The sequence below is a fragment of the Mesoplodon mirus genome, assembly GCF_964341445.2.
Source record: "Mesoplodon mirus genome assembly, chromosome: 6".
NCBI classification, from domain to species: Eukaryota; Metazoa; Chordata; class Mammalia; order Artiodactyla; family Ziphiidae; genus Mesoplodon; species Mesoplodon mirus.
In genome coordinates this window covers 41792935-41819240 of record NC_138982.1, presented here as the reverse complement: position 1 = coordinate 41819240, position 26306 = coordinate 41792935, and the positions used below count along the sequence as shown (strand labels likewise).

At 39.4% G+C, this 26306-nt stretch overlaps 1 protein-coding gene across 1 annotated transcript in view; it reads left to right on the top strand.

Annotated features, from left to right (window-relative positions):
• TPRG1 (tumor protein p63 regulated 1) overlaps positions 1 to 23466 on the top strand; it is a gene marked incomplete at its 3' end in the record, with an annotated part of 123210 nt that extends 99744 nt beyond the window's left edge. The window contains 2 exon segments of the mRNA XM_082624683.1: positions 4231 to 4384; positions 23272 to 23466. Of these exon segments, the coding sequence (XP_082480809.1) occupies positions 4231 to 4384; positions 23272 to 23466 (349 nt within the window).
• Between the last annotated feature and the right edge of the window lie 2840 nt (positions 23467 to 26306).

Genomic DNA, 26306 nt, shown 5'->3' with positions numbered 1-26306 from the left:
TAATGTTGTCCCAGAGGTCTCTGAGACTATCCTCTGTTCTTTTCATTCTTTTTTCTTTATTTTGCTCTGAATCAGTTATTTCCACTATTTTATCTTCCACCTCACTTATCCGTTCTTCTGCCTCAGTTATTCTGCTATTGATCCCATCTAGAGTATTTTTCATTTCATTTATTGTGTTTTTAATTGATGCTTGATTCATCTTTAGTTCTTCTAGGTCCTTGTTAACTGTTTCTTGCATTTTGTTTATTCTATTTCCAAGATTTTGGAGCTTGGAAATAGAATCTTGGATCATCTTTACTATCATTATTCTGAATTCTTTTTCAGGTAGACTGCCTATTTCCTCTTCATTTGTTAGGTCTGGTAGGTTTTTATCTTGCTCCTTCACCTGCTGTGTGTTTTTCTGTCTTCTCATTTTGCTTATCTTCCTGTGTTTGGGGTCTCCTTTTTGCAGGCTGCAGATTCGTAGTTCCCATTGTTTTTGGTGTCTGTCCCCAGTGGCTAAGGTTGTTTCAGTAGGTTGTGTAGGCTTCCTGGTGGGGGGGACTAATGCCTGTGTTCTGGTGGTTGAGGCTCGATCTTGTCTTTCTGGTGGACATGTCCACGTCTGGTGGTGTGTTTTGGGGTGCCTATGGCCTTATTATGTTTTTAGGTAGCCTCTCTGCTAATGGGTGGGGTTGTGTTCCTGCCTTGCTAGTTGCTTGGCATAGGGTGACCAGCACTGTAGCTTGCTGGTCGTTGAGTGAAGCTGGGTGCTGGTGTTGAGATGGAGATCTCTGGGAGATTTTCGCTGCTTGATATTATGTGGAGCTGGGAGGTCTCTTGTGGACCCATGTCCTGAAGTTGGCTCTCCCACTTCAGAGGCACAGCACTGACTCCTGGCTGCAGCACCAAGAGCCTTTCATCTACCCGGCTCAGAATAAAAGGGAGAAAAAGTCGAAATAAAGAATTAGTAGAAGAAAGAAAGAGAGAGAGAAAGAAAGGAAGAAGGAAAAGAATGAAGGAAGGAAAGAAGGAAGAAAGAATGAAAGAAAGGTGGGAGGGAGGGAGGAAGGATGGAAAGAGAGAAAGAAAGGAGGGAGGGAGGGAGGAAGGAAAGAAAAAGAAAGGGAGAAAGGAAGAAAGAAGGGAGGAAGGAAGGAAGGAAGGAAAGAAAGAAAGACAGGAGAGAGGGAGGGAGGAAGGAAAGAAAGAAAGAAAGAAAGGGGCAGAGGGAGGGAGGGAGGAAGGGAAGTTAGAAAAAAAGAAAGAGAGAAGATAAAGTAAAATAGGATAAAGTATAAAATATAGTAGTGTTATTAAAAATAAAAAAGTAATTATTGAAAAAAAAACAAAAAACAAAAAAAAGATGGACGGATAGAACCCTGGGACCTATGGTGGAAGCAAAGCTATACAGAGAAAATCTCACACAGAGGCAAACACATACACATTCACAAAAAGAGAACAGGGGGAAAAAAATCGAAAATCTTGCTCTCAAAGTCCACCTCCTCAATTTGGGATAATTCGTTGTAAAAAGAGGAAAAGGGGAAAAAATCTTAAATCTTGTCCTCAAAGGACACCTCCTCAATTTGCGATGATTCGCTGTCCATTCTTGCACTCTACAGACGCAGGGCACATCAAGCACACAGTGGAGCTTTAATCCGCTGCCTCCGAGGCTGGACAGAGAGATTTCCCTGTCTCTTCTCTGCTCTCACAGCTCCGGGGTCTCAGCCTTGGACCTGGCCCCGCCTCTGCGCGTAGGTCGCCGAAGGGCGTCCGTACTTTGCTCAGACAGGACGGGTTTAAAGGAGCCACTGATTCGGGGGCTCTGGCTCACTCAGGCCGAGGGGAGGGAGGGGCACGCAGTGCGGGGTGGGCCTGCGGCGGCAGAGGCCGGCGTGATGTTGCACCAGCCCGAGGCGCTCCGTGCGCTTTCCAGTGGAAGCCGTCCCTGGGTCCCGGGACCCCGGCAGTGGCGGGCTGCACAGGCTCCCAGGAAGGGGGGGTGGACAGTGACCTGCGCTCGCACACACGCCTTGTGGCAGCGGCAGCAGCAGCCCCCGCGTCCCACGCTCGTCTCCGGGGTCCGTGCCTTTAGCCGCGGCTCGCGCCCGTCTCTGGAGCTTTTTTTTTTTTTTTTTTTTTTTTTTTCGGTATGTGGGCCTCTCACTGTTGTGGCCTCTCCCGTTGCGGAGCACAGGCTCCGGACGCGCAGGCTCAACGGCCATGGCTCACGGGCCCAGCCGCTCCGCGGCATGTGGGATCCTCCCAGACCGGGGCACAAACCCGTTTCTCCTGCATCGGCAGGCGGACTCTCAACCACTGCGCCACCAGGGAAGCCCTCTGGAGCTTCTTTAAGCAGCGCTCTTAATGCCCTCTCCTCGCGCACCAGGAAACAAAAGGGAAGAAAAAGTCTCTTGCCTCTTCGGCAGCTCCAGACTTTTTCCCCGGACTCCCTCCGGGCTAGCCGTGGCGCACCAACCCCTTCAGCCTTTCTTCCTGCCGCCAGCCCCAGTCCTCTCCCTGCGCTCCGACCGAAACCTGATCTATCTTGGAAGATTTTCATTGCCTTTGAATAAAAGCAAAATTGCACCCAGCACATAAATTGACATATGAAGCGTAAATAATTATATCGTGCAAGTTGTTTTAAGGGACTCAAGACAGAATTCTCCATTAACTAGCATGCATAGAATATTCATTGAGCTTAGGGCTTATTACCAGGCCAGTGGAAAAAAAAAAAGAATGAAGGAAAGTACCGGGGGTGGGGGGGAAGATAAATGTCAGTATAGCAGCTGAGAAAATGAAGGGTTAGAAAGGGAACTTCAGAGGTATTTATGATGTTTTTATTTTCCTCTCTCTTCTTTTTCTTTCTTTTTTTCCCCTTTCTTGGCAAAGGATTAAGTACAAAAAAGGTGGGTATCAGCCTTCAAATATAATCATCAAGAATCTGAGAACTGAGCAGCAGAATGAGCCAGGCTCTTTTCTTACTTCCCTTTTGAAAGAAGAAGCTGAGGAATCAGCCCGTTGGGGTGTTATATGCATACGTGTGAGATTGTGTTTATAGACATTTCTACACGGATAAGCATTCAGAAACCACAGTGACATTCCCAGAGGAATCCTGTCCTTAATACAGGAAGTGACAGCTTTGTGAAGGCATCACAATTGAGCTCTGGTTTTGCCTTGCGGTCTGGTTTTTCCTTCTAGATCCCAGGATTTAATTTCTAGAAGAAACGAGAGCTCTGTGATGTTCCATGGAGCTGCTTAGAATTACAGGCAACTTAGTTTTAAAGCTTGTTGAATGCAAAGCACCTGAGCTAGGCTTAATCTCCAGGGACCTCTTTTGCATTCAGAGATGTCTAAAACCATAAACCATAAATTCTGATGGGTACATGCAAAAGCAGAGGCCACAGAAATTACAAATTTGTTATCCAGTGTGGCCACATTCCCCTGACACAACTTTCCTCCCATCACCACTCCCAAGCTGACTTTCTCTTGCTTTTTATTTGGGTTTACCAGATGACCAGGCTTGTGCTATAACAGACGGTTACTGCCTCCTACAAAATGTGGGTCAGGACTGTGACCAGGCATAGTCTTCCTATGAGCTCTGATGTGTTTGTTGCTGCAATTTTGGTAGAAGGAATGTGTGCAGAGAATAGAGAACCATGAGACATAGAAGCTGAGGTCACAGGGTATTTTGAATTGGTCATCAACCCTCTTAAAGATCAGGCATACCCTCTTGGGAAGGTCCCAGTTCTTCCCAGTTCTTGGGAAGTCCCAGTTCTTTTCTCAGTCATTTCTTGCTTGAGTTTACTGCTTAGTGGATACTGTAGTTGTAGTCATTTTCCTTCTCCTCAAAACTGTCTTCCATGTTGATGATGTCTTCCATGTTTCAGTTCCTGTCCCACCACCTTGACTCTTCCTTTCTCTTTTAACTTTGTCCATCAGAATATTGGCATGAGTTCAGTATCCATATTTCCAGCCATGACCTCTGTCCAGAGCACCAGAGTCACATTTCCAACCGGGCATTTACCCACAGAATTCTCAACAACATCTTGAATTCATCATGTTTGAAACCAAATCCACTCTTTTCTTCTCACCTCCTAAATTCCCTGGAGTAATTTAACTAGTTGGTCAGCCAATTATCTCAGCATCAATACAAAGGCTGACTGGGGCATTACATTCCCTTCCCACACTTTTCTGTTTGTTTTAATCTAATGAAAATGGCTAATCTAAAGAAAAACTCCTTTCTTGCAGGAGACAAGGAGAAGGCCTTAGGATCTACTGGGGAAGTCCAAAGCAGCAGTCACTATTATCCGGTTGGAACTCGTGGTCCACTGAGGTGCCTTTTGCTACCTTCACTGAGCACCCTATGAAATACACCAGTGAGGCGTTTCTCGAAATCTGCAAGGTAGGAGACAGCTTAGGCATCACTCTCCAATTAGCTTTTTGGTGAAGATATGTGCTTTTAAACCATGTACTGTTAAAAAAAAATAAGATACAACCTGGGGTTTATATATATAAAAGCTATAATAGGTTTATAGGACTTTTTCAGTAAACAGTAGAGCTGTTTTATATTTGAAAAAAATATATATCAATATTTATAGTAACCATACCACTGCTGTTTCCTCTTTGCTAATCTCTGAGCAAAAATTGTAGTGTAATATTGTTTTAAAATTGCAGTAGTATTGTTTGTCTGTGTTTATTGCTTACAGGGTACATAAAATTTTCTGTGTATAATTAAATTCAAATTATTTTATTCAAAGAAGGAATGTGGAATAGTGTGAAATATGAAGTCAGATATGGCTCGGTGGTCATGTTTAAGTCACTTTTTTTCTCTGGGCCTTGGTAGTCTCATCTCTAAAATGGACACAATGAAAAACTGCCCTTCCTCTCAACCTCACTGGGCCATTGTAAGGTTAAACGGGATAAAGCATATATAAATGTTCCATAAATCGTAAAGTAATTAAGAGTTATTTTTAATGTCTTTAAATTTCATCTACCCGAGCAAATTTAAAAGTCATTAGTGGCAGGGAGGTCCCCTTCTACTATTGTTTCATCTTCCCTAGGGATACTTAAGCAGTCTTTGGACACTCTGAGTAGTCAGGAAGTAAAACACCTGGAGCTGTAAATGCAGTGAAAGAGCAACCTGTATACTTTCGACAAAACCAGATGTACACATAGGAGAGTGCTTACAGCCTAGAAATTCTTGCCTTCTCTGTTCTCTCTAAGTTTATCTTTATATGCTGTCATTCACTTCAGAATAGCATAACTTTATTTGCTATAAATTCAAAACATGACAATCTACATCTAAAGTCCTTCTGTGGTTGGATGGCATACATTACATTTCTTGCCTTATTCTAAACACATTTATTCACATAAGTGAATATGTATATGTATAAACAAATATTTTTAATTGGTAAGTTCCCTATTTTATAAAAAAGGATCTGAGGCAAAATGTATGTGGTTAGAGGCTAGATGGGGCCTCCATTCACCCTAAGATGTAGGTGAAGTTGGCTTGAATCCCATTCTGCTCAATTGTCCTCTCAAGATTTATGCAGATGTCCTCAGGGGCTTCTGGTCTCCAGGTTTGCCTCTGACACCAAGCTCTTGAAGGCACTAAATTAGTTCTTTGTATGGATCGTTTTGCTCGTCTCCCTGTTATACTCCTATTTCACAATGCCTCAACCCATGCATCAACATCAGTCCCTAGCCTGACTCTTAACCACCCAAAATCAACAATAACAAAAAACCAAAATGAAAACCAGAAAGAACAACATAACACTGACACAAAGGCATTTATATGAGAGTAGACTCACTGAGGACTTCTGGGAGATAGAGTGGGAGTTTACATCACAATAATGCCCCAAAATTCAAATGGAATATCTGTTCTCCTTATTTATTAATAATAATGCTCAGATGCATCGCTTCATAATCTCCTCACCTTTCCTCTCTATCCTGCCCTTGTTCTTCCCCAAACTCCTGTTCTTTTTCTCTTTCTTATTTAAAGTGCAGTCATTTATCTGTTTCTTTTTTTTAACACTTGTTAATCCAACTGAAAGAACTTAATAATGTATGTTTCCAAAGCCATTTCCTGCCTTTAAAGGAAAACTGGTTCTAATAATTAATTTAATATATATTTTGAAGTAGTAGTAATTCTTTTTATTTTAAGTCAAAAATAAATACCAACTGCCTGGGTTATTATGTCCATCACTTCCTGGGCAAAGTCTTCTCTTATTTCTCATATCTGGTGTGTTTATGCCCTTATTCTCTCAGTGTCCTTTGCTGGAAGAAATTCAGGGTAAAGGGTTAAAAAAGAAATTGTATGAACTACAGAGATATGCCACTGCATTACTCTAATACTTGATAGTGCTTTATTGTTTTTCTGTCATAGAGAAATAAAATTAAATAATTTAAAAGGAAGCTAAAAAATAAAATATCAAAAGGGGAATGGAAAAAAAGGGGAATGGAATAACTGTTCCCCAAATGCCCATAAACACAATTAGCAGACTGGAGCATTAAGTTTTGCCTAAGACTTCCTATCAGCCAAGGCTAAAGGGGAAACTTGATGTTCATATAGCTCTCCTTGGATGGAAGAAAGAACAACAGGTGTGTGTGTGTGTGTATGTGTGCACATGCATGCATGGGTATGATCCCCATGAGTGGTTTGTTAGTTGGTTGGTTTCCAGTCAATCAAACTACGTTTTGAATCTGTTAAGTGTATTTTCTTTAAGGCTTTTCTCATTAAATTATTGTTTTAAAGTCTTTATTTCATTCCTGAAAACAGTCTGGAACTTTCATTTGCCAAGCCATTTCTCAGTTAAAGGCCACCCCGAGTCCCAGCTCCCTAAGAAAACAAGTGATCTCAGTCTGGGATATGAGATGATGTCTACTCTGATCCAGTTCTTTGTGTCTTGGTTTCTCTTTTGTTGTTGGGTTTTATGTCACAAAGTTATTTGTGTCTAGGACATTTTCCAAAATTGGCTGATTAATATTCAGTTTTATTCATGTAAAAGTATAAATAAGATGAACAGTAATTCTGGGGATATAGAATCTTTTGTTTGAATATTTTGACATAATAAGATTTTAAAAGGGTGATATAAACTAGTTTTTTCATTTCCCCTATGAATGAAATAGGAAAAAGTAGAAGAACACGGGGGAAATGCATAACTAAATAAAATACTTGAAGCAATTTAATTCAATTTAGCAAACCTATTATGGCAGAGGAGAGGGAATCATGTACAGCTGAGCTATCCACAGTCAAAAATTTCAAATTATTTACAATCTAATTGAATAACTTATTTTTAAAAGTACTTTTATAAAATTCATGTTTTTGTTTTTACTCAGAGTCTTTTCTTCTACAGAACCTGGACTCTCTCTATTTAACAAATGTTCTCTGGTACCTAAAATGTGCAGCTATTCTGATTGTTGTTAAGAATACAAACATAGGGCTTCCCTGGTGGCACAGTGGTTGAGAGTCCACCTGCCGATGCAGGGGACACGGGTTCGTGCCCCGGTCCGGGAAGATCCCACATGCCGCGGAGCGGCTAGGCCCGTGAGCCATGGCCGCTGAGCATGTGCGTCTGGAGCCTGTGCTCCACAACAGGAGAGGCCACTGCAGTGAGAGGCTCACTTACCACAAAAAAAAAAAAAAAAAAAAAGAATACAAACATAAATGAGACAAGATTCTTGCCTTTGTGGAAGGCATTGCTTAATAGAGGAGGCAGATAAAAATGCAAAGATTTTAAAATAAGTGCTAAAGAACTGAAACAGAGTTTGGATCAGATGAAGAGAATTGGAGATAGTTGAAGGTACATGCAGTATCTTAGACACAGACAGCTTAGCTGGAGTTTAATCTTGTATATTTCCCACCATAATTGTATTGGCTCAGATGATAGGTATAAGGACCTAGACTAAGTTAGGAGTGCTAGGAATGGAGAGAAGATGAAGAGATTTTGAGATATTCAGGGTATCAATGGAAGACAGTAACTGGCATGATATGGTAGGTGAAGGAGAAGAAGGAATCAAAGATGACATGGTCTGGTTTGGGTAGGTGATGATTCCATTAATTTGAATGGGGAAAACTGAAAAAAGAGTAGGTTTAAAGGTTCAGTTGAAGACATGCTGAGTTTGAAAGGTCCATGGAATGTGAGGTTGAGTTGGTTGCCAGGCAGTTAGAAATTTAGGTCTGTCTGAAGCTCAGGAGAGAAAGTTGAGCTGTTTATATAGGTTTCAGACCACACAACACTGGGTCGAATCTGACTGATGGGGTTGATTGGTCAGAAAATTACCTGAGGAAGAGGAATTAATGGAAAAAATTGCATTCAAATTCAAATTTATACTATCTCTAAGTCCTTCAGCACTGATATAAGAAAATTACTGTCAAATTTATGAAATACTAGGTCAAAATACATTACTTCTTTTACCCATCTCACTAACTCTATTTCACTTCTATATCCGGTGTGATGGTCAAATGGCTTCTTTCCAGACATTCTTGCTTATCTCCAAGCCTTACCAACTTTTTTCAACTTGTGCATGCACATACTTTGCATTACTGATATAAAACAGTTGTGAAAATAGGAAATAATATTTTGGTATTGATTTTATATTATAAGACATAAAATGATCTCATCAATTATGTAATTACACTTTATATTTATTGATTACAATTTGCATGTGTTCATGTAATTCAAGTAACAAAAACCCTTTGAAGGCAAGATGCTATCTCCACTTTAAAAGTGAAGGTACTTAGAGTGACTAAGTGAATTGACTGAGGTATTATAATAATAACTGTATTTCCATACCCAAACAATTTGCAAATGCTCAGGGAAATAGTTAAAAACCAGAAAGAACTGTGTGTGTGTGTGTGTGTGTGTGTGTGTGTTCATAGTCATTGCTATGATATAATATATGATACTTTACAACCAAGGTTAATTATTCTCAGTTGTTTCATCCACTTTATATTTGCAAATTTTAGCATTATCTTTCCTCTTTTAACCATTTGTAACAGAATCAGTTTTGTTTGCCCAATGGGCAGCAAGCCAAACGCTTAGATGCCGAGGTTTTCAGCAGAGAAAGGGTTTATTCACAAGGCAGCCAAGCAAGGAGATGGATGAACAGATCTCAAGTCAGCCTGCCCAAAGACAAGGGGCTTGGGATATTTATAGGATAAAGAAACAGGGTGGTCTGAGGCATGGGGAAAGGTGATTGGAGGCAAGAAAACACTGAGGTAATCTGTGTTCTCTGCAGGCGTATCGGAGTTACATTCTTCTTCTTAGAGTGCTTATTCAGAAAATGATGATGTTGATATAATCTGAGGTGGAGTTTTTGGCTTTCTGATATCAAAAGGTCTTCCTCTGGACACTTACACAGTGGAACGGTCGGTGGCCTCGACCAATGTGAACTGCATAAGACTAGCTCCATGTTCCTGAAAAACAACTTAAGCCACCATTTCTCCGGCCACCCATAAGTTAGAGGCGTTATCTATAGGGGGCAGTTAAAGGAATCTTGTGATGTATTCTCTAACCTACATGAAGCTTGGAGGGCATGCAATTTGCAGGAACAATTAAAGAGAGCTTAGTCAATGAAGGCAGGTTACAGAATAGTATTTATTAAGCAAGTTTTAGTTCAAGGGACCTAATTGATGACTGCCCTTGGTTTCACATGGTCTTGATGGATTCTTAGACTATGCGGAGTCTTGCTGAGAGGAACTAGTGATTGAGCCCAGAGCTGTGGAATAATAGTGAATGGATCATGGATGCTCTACAGCTTAATCAAAGTGATTTATAGACCAACACTTTTAACTTTTGTCTGACATCTTTCTCCTTATTTTCAAGGGAATTATGAAAGTGAACCAATGTTTTAGCAATCAAATATAACTTTATATTCTTAACCCCTTGGTTTCCTGCCACATTAATTCAACAAATATTTATTTAATTATTTATACATTTTTTATTTTAAATTTTTTGGCCACGCGGCTTTTGGGATCTTAGTTCCCTGACCAGGGACTGAACCCGTGCTCTGGCAGTGAAAGCGCTGAGTCTTAATCACTGGACTGCCAGGGAATTCCCTAACAAATATTTACTGAATACCTACCTGGCATTGAATACTACATGCTGAGCAATGCTGTAGATAATTGTTGGGATAGCAAGAAGAATAAAACAGATTGTGCCCCCAGACATTTATAGTGTAGAGGAAGAAAGCAAAAAAGGTAATTAACAAATTATAATTTAATGTGCAAATACTGTTGATAGAGAGATTCAAAGTTTTTATCAGAGCCCAACAGAGAGAACAGTTAAGTCCAAAAGTTAACAAATGTGATAACATTTGATGTGAAACTCAAGGTAAGAGTGGTTTAAGCATCAAAGCAGGTGGGGAAAGACATTTTAAATAAAAGAAACATGATTAGAAGCTGCAAATTACAGAGGTGTATAAAATGTTCTTGGACAAAGAGTTGTTAACTTAAGCTAGAGTTTAAAGTGTGTGTGTGTGTGCACGTGCGTGTGTGCACGGGGAGGGTTGGGAAAATGGAATAGGATGAGGATGGAAATTAGGATTTGTAGAAACAACACTTTTGTAGGAAAAAAAGCTTTTGCTGCATCTTCCTTTTTCCGTCTATGTGCCTGAACATACCCACAGTCATGGTGTCTCTATAAAGGTAATTCCAAGTAATACGTGCAAGGATGATATAAACATCTGTTTATCTTCTGTTCAGCTGTGTGGCTTCCCAAGTGGTTTCCATTGCTGGGTATTGGATGGACGTTTTACTCCAACATGCTTCACTTGCTGCATGGGGTGGCTGAAACCTGTAGCCTGAAGGCTTGGCAAACCTGCTCAGCTAAAGAATGTGGGCCTGCAGGCATGAAACCTGGTCTCTTTACCCAGTGTAAACAGGAAGCAAGTGATGGTTGTAATAAGGAAAACTGAGACTCTGGGCAGTGAACTGCTGGCAGACAGCATCTGAAGCAAACCAGGGGCCCAGTCACTCAGCTGGTAAATAATCGCTGTAAAGTCAAGAAGAACATTACACACTCACACACACACACACACTCACACACACACACACACAGAGCTATACTTTACCCTAAGCAGCATACAGACCCTATGTAACCAGAGTTGTTAAAACTTGACCCTCTGTTTTTGAGACTGGAATAAAAGAGAGAGCCAGAGGTGGGTGTATAAAAGCTTTTAGAGAAAAGTATGTGGCTGGTGGCATTCATATCAAATGACACCGCGTTCCTGTCACACAGATTGAGTTCAGGTGCTTGAAATGCTCAAGAGCCAGCTTGGGGACTTGGCCTTTTGTCTGCCTCCTTCAATGCACAGCTTGTCCCTCTGTTTTCACAGCCCCTCCTCTTTTTAAAGGGCTCACAGAAATGACTAGAAATGAAGTGCATCTGACTCGAATGAAATGCCAAGTTCACTGAGTATGAAATAGTGTCAACTTTTTCTTTCCAGCACTTTGATTCTGAGGCCACAGAGAATTCTCATGAAATAAAGCTTATGATGAGGACTGGGGAGGCATCCAGTAACCCAAACTGATATATATTGATCTGTGAAAGGGCATCCTGACAATCCAGAGAGTGTTGACCATGGAAATGTTGAGGTGAATTGATGAATTGCACTTTGGACTTTAGGAAATCATAGTTCGGTGATGACAGTGATGATGTAGTTAATGATTTATTGACAATATTCGTTATTGGCAATAGGCTTCCTTTAATGCTTCTGCAATATGACTCCAAATTCCAGCCTCATCTTATTCACCTTCCCAAACCCTTCCTGAAAGACATTAGCATGTGGGCACACACACATAGAGCTTATTACAAACCTTCTGTTTATTAAAGTTAGTTTAATCTATGTAACCAACCTATGAATTTGATGGTATTAATAGCCTTATTTTATAGAAAGGAAACTATAAAATTCAGAGTGGATAGATAACTTGCCCAAGGTCACACAGCTAGTGAGGGCCATATTTGCAATGTAAGAGCAGATCTGTTTTATCTTAATACTCATGTTACATCATGCTATATACTTCCTTTAGTTCAGTGGTTCTCAACAGGAGACAATTTTACCCCTGGGGCACATTGGCAATATCTGGGCAACACTATATGCCATACCCGGGGTTGTGGTGCCACTGGTATCTGGTGGGTAAAGCTAGGGATGCTGCTTAACTTCCTAAAATACAGAGGACATATTCCCCTGCAGCAACGAATTATTTGGTCCAAAACAGCAATAGTTCCAATGTAGAGAAATCTTGGATTAGTTGTATAGATGGACAGCCATACTTCTGACTTTAATTCTTAGAAAACTGGATGAAATATTTGAGATGCATATATGAAATGCAACAGAATAAAAAATAATTTCTGCCTTGAGTATTTGGCGAGGCATTGTGGAAGAGATAGGATTTGAGCTTGGTTTTGAAAAATGAGTAAGAGCTTGAGCACTATAGATCTTTGTGGATTGAACAGACTGTCAGAGCTAGAGGTTCTTAGGCAAGCTTAATACAGTGGGTTTTTAAAAAAATTTTTTTAAAGGAAAAGACTTTAAAAAATAAGATCTTACTCAGAACCCAAATACATAAAACCTATAAAAATTGAGCAGCTCTGATTGATGTGATTATAGGGATTAAAGCTTACCTTTTACCTTTTCTTCCATATCTTCTCCCCAGATCCTCAGGTATCTGTTGTTTTAACATTATTAATAATAGCACTTTCTTTCTTTTCAAAAGAATCCTGGTTTGGATAATAAATTATATGGTCACCCAACCTGTGAAGAAATCTAGTGTTCTAAGGAACAAGTTATGAAAATTATTGAGTCTGACTTTTTCTCTATCCCTTTTGAAAATGAGGAACATAAATTCTTTCCTAAATATTAGGATTTCATTCAAATGCTTCTAGCAACTTACATAACTATAATATAGCTATCAAAACCTGGAAATTAAACATTGGTACAATACTATTAACTAAACTACAGGCCTTATTTAAATTTCATCGTTTTTTTGTTTTGTTTTTCCTAATGTCCCCTGTCTGCTCCAGGATCCAATCCAGGATCCCATATTACATTTAATTATTCTGTGTCTTTATTCTGTTTCACAGTCTTTCCTTTATTTTCATGACCTTGGTAATTTTGAAGAATACTGGTCAGTTATTTTGTAGAATGTTCTCACTGTGAGTTTGCCTGATGCTTTCTCATGATTAGATTGAATTGAATTAGATTTTGGGGGGGCACAGATACTGCAGAAATGATGTTGTGTCCTTTCACTACCTCATATTGCAGCCTCACGATGCCTGTATGTCTTATTACCAGTGATGTTAACCTTGATCACTTGTCTAAGATGGGGTATGCTATATTGCTCCTTTGTAAAGTTAGTATTTTTCCCTTTATAATTGATAAATATCTTGGAAGAGGTACTTTGATGCTCAACTCATGTTTTTTGAAGTCATGGTTTCTGAGTGGAATTTAATATAGCCTTTGGCATCTAGGGAAATTTTATTATTTTAAAATAGTGCATATCAGGTTTTTACAAAAGTGCTTTCTGGAGTCTATCATGCGTATTAAAGAAATGGCATTCAAAGTCTGAAACTGAAGGGAATAGGACTAAGGAAGCTAAAATTCTTCTTTCTTGTAAGTGATAATATTTATATCTATAAATAGTATGCTTTAAAAATATTTTTGAGCAATGCACTTGGATCTAATGAGGTAGGTATTTACCATCATTATCATTATTATTATTTTCCCATTTTCAGATGTGTAAACTAAGGCTCAGGGAGATTAAATGATTTTTCCAAAGTCTAATCATCAGTAACAGATAGGGCGAGGGAACATACTTTTTTTCCACTATACGCAGTGATGGAATGGACATAGTTAGATTGCACTGAGTTCCATATCACTGGATATGTCCATGTAGAGGGGTGTGGCTTCTTGGAGAGGATGAATGTAGGCAAATTGAACAATAAATGAGTGGCTAGAATCTATAAACCTAAGATCACTTCTGACCTTGATTATTCCATGTTATTAATTTATTCTTCCGATTTTGCTTTTCTCTCTTGGAAACTTAAGAAAGAACACTTCTTTCTGACTTTTTTATTTTTTTAAGATACTGATGATGTATTTTCTTTTCTTGTTTTTTATGCATTTTATTTATTTATTTATTTTTGGCTGTGTTGGGTCTTTTGTTGCTGAGCACGGGCTTTCTCTAGTTGCAGCAAGCAGGGGCCACCCTACATTGCAGTGCGTAGGCTTCTCATTGTGGTGGCTTATCGTGTTGTGGAACACAGGCTTTAGGCACGCAGGCTTCAGTAGTTGTGGCATGCAGGCTCAGTAGTTGTGGCGCATGGGCTTAGTTGCTCCGTGGCATGTGGGATCTTCCTGGACCAGGGCTCGAACCCATGTCCCCTGCATTGGCAGGCAGATTCTTAACCACTGCACCACTAGGGAAGTCCCCTTTCTGGCTTTCTTATCCAATCAACTAAAGAACTGGTGGAGTTTTCTGTAAGGGACGATGTCCTCCTTCCCAGAATCCCCAGGTTACATGACTATAGTTTGTTTCATTCAATGATACTAATATTTAGATCCATTCTAAGGTCTTAAAGAGGATGCTAGGACTGGGAACTAGTAATAAGAGTTAACTTCTGTCTGTCTTTGTCACTATAGGCTCATGGAAAACAAGCAAAATCCTACCTGTCTGTTGGATTCTTTAGTCAGTGATATTTAGAAGTGAGTCTGTTTTTTTTTTTTTTAAAAGAAAACAAGATTTTTTTTATTTAGAAATAAATGACAATGAAAGTTTTACCTATCAGAATCCATGGGATATTGACTAATCACTATTCAGAGAAAAATGAAGTCTTAATGCATACTAAATTGACAAAATTAAATTTATTGATAATAAATGAAATAAACATTCAACTCAAGATGATAGAAAATGAACAATACTTTAAATTCAAACGAATTAAATAACCATAAAAGCAGAAAATTACGTGGAAAGGCAAGAATAAACAACAGACTTACTAACAAAACGAATTACTTTTTTTTTTTTTAATTTAATTTTATTTTATTTTTTTGCTTTATAACAAATTTAATCAGTTATACATATACATATGTTTCCATATCCCCTCCCTTTTGCGTCTCCCTCCCACCCTCCCTATCCCACCCCTCCAGGCAGTCACAAAGTATCGAGCTGATCTCCCTGTGCTATGCGGCTGCTTCCCACTAGCTATCTACCTCACGTTTGGTAGTGTATATATGTCCATGCCGCTCTTTCACTTTGTCACAGCTTACCCTTACCCCTCCCCATATCCTCAAGTCCATTCTCTAGTAGGTCTGTGTCTTTATTCCTGTCTTACCCCTATGTTCTTCATGACATTTTTTTTTCTTAAATTCCATATATATGTGTTAGCATACAGTATTTGTCTTTCTCTTTCTGACTTACTTCACTCTGTATGACAGACTCTAGGTCTATCCACCTCATTACAAATAGCTCAATTTCATTTCTTTTTATGGCTGAGTAATATTCCATTGTATATATGTGCCACATCTTCTTTATCCATTCATCCGATGATGGACACTTAGGTTGTTTCCATCTCCGGGCTATTGTAAATAGGGCTGCTATGAACATTTTGGTACATGTCTCTTTTTGAATTATGGTTTCCTCAGGGTATATGCCCAGTAGTGGGATTGCTGGGTCATATGGTAGTTCTATTTGTAGTTTTTTAAGGAACCTCCATACCGTTCTCCATAGCGGCTGTACCAATTCACATTCCCACCAGCAGTGCAAGAGTGTTCCCTTTTTTCCACACCCTCTCCAGCATTTATTGTTTCTAGATTTTTTGATGATGGCCATTCTGACTGGTGTGAGATGATATCTCATGGTAGTTTTGATTTGCATTTCTCTAATGAGTAAAGATGTTGAGCATCCTTTCATGTGTTTGTTGGCAGTCTGTATATCTTCTGTGGAGAAATGTCTATTTAGGTCTTCTGCCCATTTTTGGATTGGGTTGTTTGTTTTTTTGTTATTGAGCTGCATGAGCTGCTTATAAATTTTGGAGATTAAGCCTTTGTCAGTTGCTTCATTTGCAAATATTTTCTCCCATTCTGAGGGTTGTCTTTTGGTCTTGTTTATGGTTTCCTTTGCTGTGCAAAAGCTTTTAAGTTTCATTAGGTCCCATGTGTTTATTTTTGTCTTTATTTCCATTTCTCTAGGAGGTGGGTCAAAAAGGATCTTGCTGTGATTTATGTCATAGAGTGTTCTGCCTATGTTTTCCTCTAAGAGTTTGATAGTGTCTGGCCTTACATTTAGGTCTTTAATCCATTTTGAGCTTATTTTTGTGTATGGTGTTAGGGAGTGATCTAATCTCATACTTTTACATATCCCTATCCAGTTTTCCCAGCACCACTTATTGAAGAGACTGTCCTTTCTCCACTGTATATTCCTGCCTCCTTTATCAAAGATAAGGTGACCATATGTCTGTGGGTTTAACTCTGGGCTTTCTATCCTGTTCCATTGATCTATCTTTCTGTTTTTGTGCCAGTACCATACTGTCTTGATTACTGTAGCTTTGTAGTATAGTCTGAAGTCAGGGAGCCTGATTCCTCCAGCTCCATTTTTCGTTCTCAAGATTGCTTTGGCTATTTGGGGTCTTTTGTGTTTCCATACAAATTGTGAAAGTTTTTGTTCTAGTTCTGTGAAAAATGCCAGTGGTAGTTTGATAGGGATTGCATTGAACCTGTAGATTGCTTTGGGTAGTAGAGTCATTTTCACAATGTTGATTCTTCCAATCCAAGAACATGGTACATCTCTCCATCTATTTGTATCATCTTTAATTTCTTTCATCAGTGTCTTATAATTTTCTGCATACAGGTCTTTTGTCTCCTTAGGTAGGTTTATTCCTAGATATTTTATTCTTTTTGTTGCAATGGTAAATGGGAGTGTTTTCTTGATTTCACTTTCAGATTTTTCATCATCAGTATATAGGAATGCCAGAGATTTCTGTGCATTAATTTTGTATCCTGCAACTTTACCAAATTCATTGATTAACTCTAGTAGTTTTCTGGTAGCATCTTTAGGATTCTCTATTTATAGTATCATGTCATCTGCAAATAGTGACAGCTTTACTTCTTCTTTTCCAATTTGGATTCCTTTTATTTCCTTTTCTTCTCTGATTGCTGTGGCTAAAACTTCCAAAACTAGGTTGAATAAGAGTGGTGAGAGTGGGCAACCTTGTCTTGTTCCTGATCTTAGTGGAAATGGTTTCAGTTTTTCACCATTGAGGACGATGCTGGCTGTGGGTTTGTCATATATGGCCTTTATTATGTTGAGGAAAGTTCCCTCTATGCCTACTTTCTGCAGGGTTTTTATCATAAATGGGTGTTGAATTTTGTCGAAAGCTTTCTCTGCATCTATTGAGATGATCATATGGTTTTTCTCCTTCAATTTGTTAATATGGTGTATCACGTTGATTGATTTGCGTATATTGAAGAATCCTTGCATTCCTGGAATAAACCCCACTTGATCATGGTGTATGATCCTTTTAATGTGCTGTTGGATTCTGTTTGCTAGTATTTTGTTGAGGACTTTTGCATCTATGTTCATCAGTGATATTGGCCTGTAGTTTTCTTTCTTTGTGACATCCTTGTCTGGTTTTGGTATCAAGGTGATGGTGGCCTCGTAGAATGAATTTGGGAGTGTTCCTCCCTCTGCTATATTTTGGAAGAGTTTCAGAAGGATGGGAAGCTCTTCTCTAAATGCTTGATAGAATTCGCCTGTGAAGCCATCTGGTCCTGGGCTTTTGTTTGTTGGAAGATTTTTTATCACAGTTTCAATTTCAGTGCTTGTGATTGGTCTGTTCATATTTTCTATTTCTTCCTGATTCAGTCTTGGCAGGTTGTGCATTTCTAAGAATTTGTCCATTTCTTCCAGGTTGTCCATTTTATTGGCATAGAGTTGCTTATAGTAATCTCTCATGATCTTTTGTATTTCTGTAGTGTCAGTTGTTACTTCTCCTTTTTCATTTCTAATTCTATTGATTTGAGTCTTCTCCCTTTTTTTCTTGATGAGTCTGGCTAATGGTTTATCAATTTTGTTTATCTTCTCAAAGAACCAGCTTTTAGTTTTATTGATCTTTGCTATCGTTTCCTTCATTTCTTTTTCATTTATTTCTGATCTGATTTTTATGATTTCTTTCCTTCTGCTAACTTTGGGATGTTTTTGTTCTTCTTTCTCTAATTGCTTTAGGTGCAAGGTTAGGTTGTTTATTCGAGATGTTTCCTGTTTCTTAAGGTGGGATTGTATTGCTATAAACTTCCCTCTTAGAACTGCTTTTGCTGCATCCCATAGGTTTTGGGTCGTCGTGTCTCCATTGTCATTTGTTTCTAGGTATTTTTTAATTTCCTCTTTGATTTCTTCAGTGATCACTTCGTTATTAAGTAGTGTATTGTTTAGCCTCCATGTGTTTGTATTTTTTACAGCTCTTTTCCTGTAATTGATATCTAGTCTCATAGCATTGTGGTCAGAAAAGATACTTGATACAATTTCAATTTTCTTAAATTTACCAAGGCTTGTGACCCAAGATATGATCTATCCTGGAGAATGTTCCATGAGCACTTGAGAAAAATGTGTATTCTGTTGTTTTTGGATGGAATGTCCTATAAATATCAATTAAGTCCATCTTGTTTAATGTATCATTTAAAGCTTGTGTTTCCTTATTTATTTTCATTTTGGATGATCTGTCCATTGGTGAAAGTGGGGTGTTAAAGTCCCCTACTATGAGTGTGTTACTGTCGATTTCTCCTTTTATGGCTGTTAGTATTTGCCTTATGTATTGAGGTGCTCCTATGTTGGGTGCATAAATATTTACAATTGTTATATCTTCTTCTTGGATCGATCCCTTGATCATTATGTAGTGTCCTTCTTTATCTCTTCTAGTAGTCTTTATTTTAAAGTCTATTTTGTCTGATATGAGAATTGCTACTCCAGCTTTCTTTTGGTTTCCATTTGCATGGAATATCTTTTTCCATCCCCTTACTTTCAGTCTGTATGTGTCTCTAGGTCTGAAGTGGGTCTCTTGTAGACAGCATATATATGGGTCTTGTTTTTGTATCCATTCAGCCACTCTGTGTCTTTTGGTGGGAGCATTTAGTCCATTTACATTTAAGGTAATTATCGATATGTATGTTCCTATTCCCATTTTCTTAATTGTTTTGGGTTCGTTATTGTAGGTCTTTTACTTCTGTTGTGTTTCTTGCCTAGAGAAGTTCCTTTAGCATTTGTTGTAAAGCTGGTTTGGTGGTGCTGAACTCTCTCAGCTTTTGCTTGTCTGTAAAGGTTTTAATTTCTCCATCAAATCTGAATGAGATCCTTGCTGGGTAGAGTAATCTTGGTTGCAGGTTTTTCTCCTTCATCACTTTAATTATGTCCTGCCACTCCCTTCTGGCTTGTAGAGTTTCTGCTGAGAGATCAGCTGTTATCCTGATGGGGATTCCCTTGTGTGTTATTTGTTGTTTTTGCCTTGCTGCTTTTAATATGATTTCTTTGTGTTTAATTTTTGACAGTTTGATTAATATGTGTCTTGGCGTATTTCTCCTTGGATTTATTCTGTATGGGACTCTCTGTGCCTCCTGGACTTGATTAACTATTTCCTTTCCCATATTAGGGAAGTTTTCAACTATAATCTCTTCAAATATTTTCTCAGTCCCTTTCTTTTTCTCTTCTTCTTCTGGAACCCCTATAATTCGAATGTTGGTGCGTTTAATGTTGTCCCAGAGGTCTCTGAGACTGTCCTCTGTTCTTTTCATTCTTTTTTCTTTATTTTGCTCTGCAGCAGTTATTTCCACTATTTTATCTTCCACCTCACTTATCCATTCTTCTGCCTCAGTTATTCTGCTATTGATCCCGTCTAGAGTATTTTTTATTTCATATATTGTGTTTTTAATCGATGCTTGATTCATCTTTAGTTCTTCTAGGTCCTTGTTAACTGTTTCTTGCATTTTGTCTATTCTATTTCCAAGATTTTGGATCTGGGAAATAGAATCTTGGATCATCTTTACCATCATTATTCTGAATTCTTTTTCAGGTAGAGTGCCTATTACCTCTTCATTTGTTAGGTCTGGTGGGTTTTTATCTTGCTCCTTCTCCTGCTGTGTGTTTTTCTGTCTTCTCATTTTGCTTATGTTACTGTGTTTGGGGTCTCCTTTTTGCAGGCTGCAGGTTCGTAGTTCCTGTTGTTTTTGGTGTCTGTCCCCAGTGGCTAAGGTTGGTTTAGTGGGATGTGTAGGCTTCCTGGTAGAGGGGACTAGTGCCTGTGTTCTGGTGGATGAGGCTGGATCTTGTCTTTCTGGTGGGCAGGTCCACGTCTGGTGGTGTGTTTTGGGGTGTCTGTGGACTTTTTATGATTTTAGGCCACCTCTCTGCTAATGGGTGGCGTTGTGTTCCTGTCTTGCTAGTTGTGTGGCTTAGGGTGTCCAGCACTGTAGCTTGCTGGTCGTTGAGTGAAGCTGGGTGCTGGTGTTGAGATGGAGATCTCTGGAAGATTTTCGCCGTTTGATATTATGTGGAGCTGGGAGGTCTCTTGTGGACCAGTGTCCTGAAGTTGGCTCTCCCACCTCAGAGGCACAGCACTGACTCCGGGCTCCTCAATTTGGGATGATGTGTTGTCTATTCATGTATTCCACAGATGCAGGGTACATCAAGTTGATTGTGGAGCTTTAATCCGCTGCTTCTGAGGCTGCTGGGAGAGGTTTCCCTTTCTCTTCTTTGTTCTCACAGCTCCTGGGTCTCAGCTTTGGATTTGGCCCCGCCTCTGCGTGTAGGTCGCCGGAGGGCGTCTGTTCTTCGCTCAGACAGGACAGGGTTAAAGGAGCAGCCTCTTCGGGGACTCTGGCTCACTCAGGCCGGGAGGGAGGGAGGGGCACGGAGTGCGGGGCGGGCCTGCAGCGGCAGAGGTCGGCGTGACGTTGCACCAGCCCGAGGCGCGCCGTGCGTTCTCCCAGGGAAGCCGCCCCTGGATCCCGGGACCCCGGCAGTGGCGGGCTGCACAGGCTCCCGGAAGGGCGGTGTGGGCAGTGACCTGCGCTCGCACACAGGCTTCTTGGCGGCGGCAGCAGCAGCCCCAGCGTCCCACGCCCGTCACTGGGCTCCGCGCTTTCAGTCGCGACTCGCGCCCGTCTGTGGAGCCCCTTTAAGCAGCGCTCTTAATCCCCTCTCCTCGCGCACCAGGAAACCAAGAGGGAAGAAAAAGTCTCTTGCCTCTTCGGCAGCTCCAGAGTTTTCCCGGACTCCCTCCCGGCTAGCTGTGGCACATTAGCCCCCTTCACGCTGAGTTCTCCGTGAGTCTGTTTTTTAAATTAAGGTTTGACATTATCTAATTCGGTAAATATTACTTGAACTAAAGTAGAGGGACAAGTACCTTAGTTTATTTTGAAAGCCCACAGCTATTGAGGCACTCTAGCAAACTCTATGTTGTTTATCATAAAGTCACTATTTTTTTAACTTCTGATATTATCCCAAAATCATAGATTTAAATGCGTCTTTTCAAAAGAGCAAACTGAGGCTCGAAAAGGGGAAGAGAATTTATAATGTCACAGAGCAAGTAAATCAGCAGTTTTATTTGCATGGCTTTTCTTTCTTTCTTTTTTTTTTTTTCTTATAGGTTAGGTCAAATAGTAGTGATGGACATATTCTAAATTTCAGATTCTTTTTCTTACCAACAGGGAAACTAAGCTTACAATGGAGAAGTGGTTGCCCAAGGGCAATTTGGTATAAACTTAAGAATCCAGGATAAAACCTATATTGAAAATGGGATTATGGGGAAAGACTACAGGCTTCTCATTCTTCATTGAATCATCATTCTATATTAGTCCCTCAAAGCCAAGATTGGTCTCCTCATGGAGAAAAGGAAAAACAATGGTGTCTTTATTGAACATGCTTAATAATTTAGATTGATATTGGAATATACTCTAAAAGTTTTAATTTAGACTTGTAAGCCAGTTGCCTAGGAAACATATTTGGATCTTACTGTGAGTAGGCCCTTATTCCTAATGTTCCTTTTTACCATGGTGCAGAAAGTGGGGTAATTCTGGACAAATCATTTACCTTCTATTAGTCTTGATTTCCAACACGGGAATGATGATACTTTCTTTTACTTACCTGATAGGCTTATATTGGAATGAAATAATGGATATAAGAGAGCTTATTGGAAATAGAAAGATATGAGCTTTCCTAATTCATTTCCTTCTTTATATCTCTGTTTGCAGTGCTCCCTGAATTACCCTCCTCTTAACCCAATTCAACTTGATTTGACCAAAAGAAGGAATTTTTTTTCACTCATTTAACTTAAAGTTCAGGATAGGCTGATCCAGTAACCCAAATGGCTTTGTGAAGAATTACTCTCTCTCCATGTCTTAGTTCTTTCACTTTTTTTGGTTTCAGTCTCAGTCAGTTTCTCACTGTGTGGCCAAAATGACCATGAATACCTCCGGGCTTGGATGCTATCAGTTTCACAGCCACATTGGTCATGTGCCCATAACTGAATCAATCTCCTCGACCAGAGGAATGGATTCCTCTGGTTGGTTAGGACTGAGTCTTGTGCTAAAGTCAGCTCCGCTTAAGCTATTTGGACTAAATGGAAGAATGTGGTTCTCCAAAGGAAGAGGTACTCTCATTGGAAGAAGAGTCTCAAATGGAGGAAGGGATGCTGGCTTGGAAAGAACAGCTGCTGACAGGCCCTCTCTAACCTCATTTCACCCATTGAAACCCTACTAACCCTTAAAGGGTTGTCTCAAGAGTTTCCTTTGGAAGTCATTCCTAATCCTCTAACCACATATGATTTCTCCCTCTTTTGTGTTTCTTTAGCATCATGTGCCTCTTTTTGCTGTTTATTTTCATGGACTTTGTACTATCATCACAAGTTCATTTTTTATGTTATTATAGTGTCACTTCTGTGAGGGCAGAGACTATTTCTCCCTTGTCTTTGAATCTTCAGCAGTACCTGATGGGTGTCTGATCCATAATAGACTATCAGTAAATATTTATTAAACTGACTTCTTAATGTTGTACAAGTTATGAATAATGAAAAATAAACAAGATGTGGCAGCTAATTTTATTATGTACATAATTTATTAACTGATTGATTTATTAAAAGTCTAACAGAAGCAATGTTAACAATTCTGAGATACGATTTCTGTTTAAGAAGTAAGAATAACTGAAGCTCCAGGAGAGTGGTCAACCATTGTGAGCACTGGCTGGGGAGGGGGTGTCTCTGGACCTACTCTGAATTCAGTAACTCTGTGCCTTCTTTTACTCTTCAGTCGTCCGGGTTCATGTCTAAGCTTGTTCTAGCTATCCAGAATGCCCACAGGAATTCCACTGGATCTGGAAGAGGAAAGGGATTGATGGTGTTAACTGAGCCCGTTTTGATTGAGACCTACATGGGTCTGATGTCATTCATTGGAAACTGCAACAAACTTGGCTATTCCCTTGCCCGGGGGAGTGTTGGTTTTTGACACTCTTTTTGGGGGATAAGTACATCATCCATAGCTACTCATTACTGAAGATTCTGTTTCAGCCCACCATATTTTTGGACTGAAACCATTAGTTATTGTTAAATAGTATTACATGATTTTGAAGATTCAGTATCTTAGGGGACCTAAAAGCTTGATTAGACTGATAAATGCACACTTCAGACCTTATATAAGGATAATCAAATTTCTTAAAACCAGAAAATAAATTCTCCTGAGCCCATCAAATAATGTTGGCAAATGAATGACAAATGAACACCTGATCATAAACTTGGGGAGGGCCCTCAGGTTCTTGTTTCTCTGTCCTCTAAATGTAGGCATGTTCTGGGTCTTTATTTTCAGCCCTCTGATCCTGATCTTCTCTCTCACTGGGGTCTCAATCTATATTATTTTAGCTACCTTTTTTTATGAGGATGACTTCCAAATCCATATTCTCATCTCTGGTGTTTAAGACTCAGTTTTGCATTTCTGTCTGCTGATCATCTATATCAGTGTTCCAATGGACACTTATACTCAGCATCTTCAAAATCTTGGATTTCTGTATGGGATTTTAATGGTCCCAGTCATCATTCCTGAAATCCATCAGTTTTGATGTCTTTAAACTTCTTGCCAGATACATTCCATATAGTATCTGTCTTTGTCTGGGCTGCTATAACAAAAATACTACATACTGGGTGGCTTATAAACAACATAAATTTATTTCTTACAGTTCTGGAGGCTGCAATTCTGAGATTAGGGTGCCAGCCTGGTCAGGTGAGGGCCCTCTTCTGGGGCTCAGATTTCTTGTTATATCATTACAGGTAAAGGGGCAAGAGTGTTCTCTTGTGCTTCTTTTATAAGGGCATTAATCTCATTCATGAGGGCTCTGCCCTCATAAGCTAAGGCCCCCTGTTTAATACCCTCACAATGGGCTTTAGGATTTAAACATATAAATTTTGGGGGGACATAAACGTTCAGACCATAGAAGTACCACATCTGTATGTGACTTAGATTGTGCCCAATGCCCGGATGTCAAACTTAAAGTTCCTTCTTCTTTCAAAACTGTTCATATACTCCTTCTCCTTTCCATTCTCACAGGTATGTTATTAGATCATGTTTTAAATTCTGTTTACCTGGATATTTGTTATATACTTTTAATTGGTATCCCTGCTCTAAGGCTGATCCTCTTCTAATCCATTTTATACTTGGTTGCAAGACTCCTAAAGCACAATTTGATTATATCATTCCCTGTTCAAGAACTTTCAATGGCTCATTTCCTTTTGCAGATTTTTTTTGTTTGCTCATATGTTTTCTTTTTTTAACAGCAGACCTTTCCTTCTAATGAAATCTGTTTCAGTTGCCCAATATGTAAAACAGATAGAAGTAGGACCACTATGATTGAAATAGAGATGGGAATGCCACTGATCTCCTCTTTTTTGGGTGTCAGAAGTGCCTCTTTGGGATGTCTATGGATCCCACAGGAGTTTAAGAAGAATGTTTCCAAAAATACTCTTCTAGCTCATTCTGTTTCTATTTTCTTTTCTCTCATATTTCCTCTTTGTTTCTCCTTGACTTAGGTCTAATTGTGAACAACTCAGGAGGTCATCTCCTCTGTTTTCATCTCTAAAATTTTTTTTTCAATTTTATTGTATTTTTAATTTATTTTGAAAAGAAACTTTTAATGTTGAGCACTATAAACATTATTATAATCAGCTCTTTGCCTGTCCAAAGAACCAAAGTTGAGACACCTTGGCTGGTATTCAAGTTAAAAATTCCAGCTGTTTTTTGGGGGGTGGAAAGGGGGAAGGAGGTGCTTATGTGAAGTCTAAAGTCTTTTCTTCAAAATGCTCACTTCCTCGATTTCAAAGATTTCTTCTGATATTTCACAAACATCAATTTGATGGAGGCATTCAAAATCCAAACTTTGAATAACCCTCATTTAATTTTGTCTTTATCTTACTTCCATTAGTATTTCTCTCCCTCTCTTTCCACTTCCCAGCACCCACTTTTTTTCCCCTCACGATGGCAAATATTGGTATAGTCCCCAAGACAGGGAACTTCTTTTCAGACTGTAAAAGGAAATGTTGAAATCCTTAGCTGTCCTGTCAACAGTAGTGGAATGAAAAGTCGTTGGATTGTTTTGGCAGTGGTTCTGAAGCAGGCACAATTGGCAAATTATTATAACACCACTACCCGAAAATCCCCATTTGCCTCAAGATAGTGGCATTTGTTGACGGAAGCCTCTGAAATGTCCAGCACATTCTCTTGGGTTACCATTTAAGGATCAGTCTGACAAGTGACTTCTTTCTGCATATTTATTCCCCTTGTAACGTAGGTTGGACTGTTCCCAAATGACCTTCGAAAGGACACAATGCAGCATCATCAATGGAGCAAATCAGAAAAGATGAGAGGAGGGAAATATCTCTTAGCCCTGAGGTCAGTCTGTACCAATAGTGTACCAAGGCTGTTTAGTGTGGAGAAGAATGATCTCAGAGATGACATGAGAATTGTCTTCACGTTTCACACAGATTGTCCTGTGGGATATTCCAGAAACTGATAAATGGGATCTAGGAAGCAGGACTGTGACCAGAGGATGAGAGGATTCAGGGATTTGGATGGCAGTTTAAGACAGGAAAGAACTTCTTATAGTTAAAAATGTCCAAAGATGGGAAGCTTTGCTCCTTGAAAGAGTCTCCCATCACTTGATGTGTACTAGTAGGGACTAGATAAAGTGGATATTGTGAAAGGGATTGTTAAGGGATTATTGATAAAATCATTTAAAATCAGAGACCTTATGATTCTCCAAATAATTGTTGTCGATGATTAGGTAATACATCCTTTTTTTT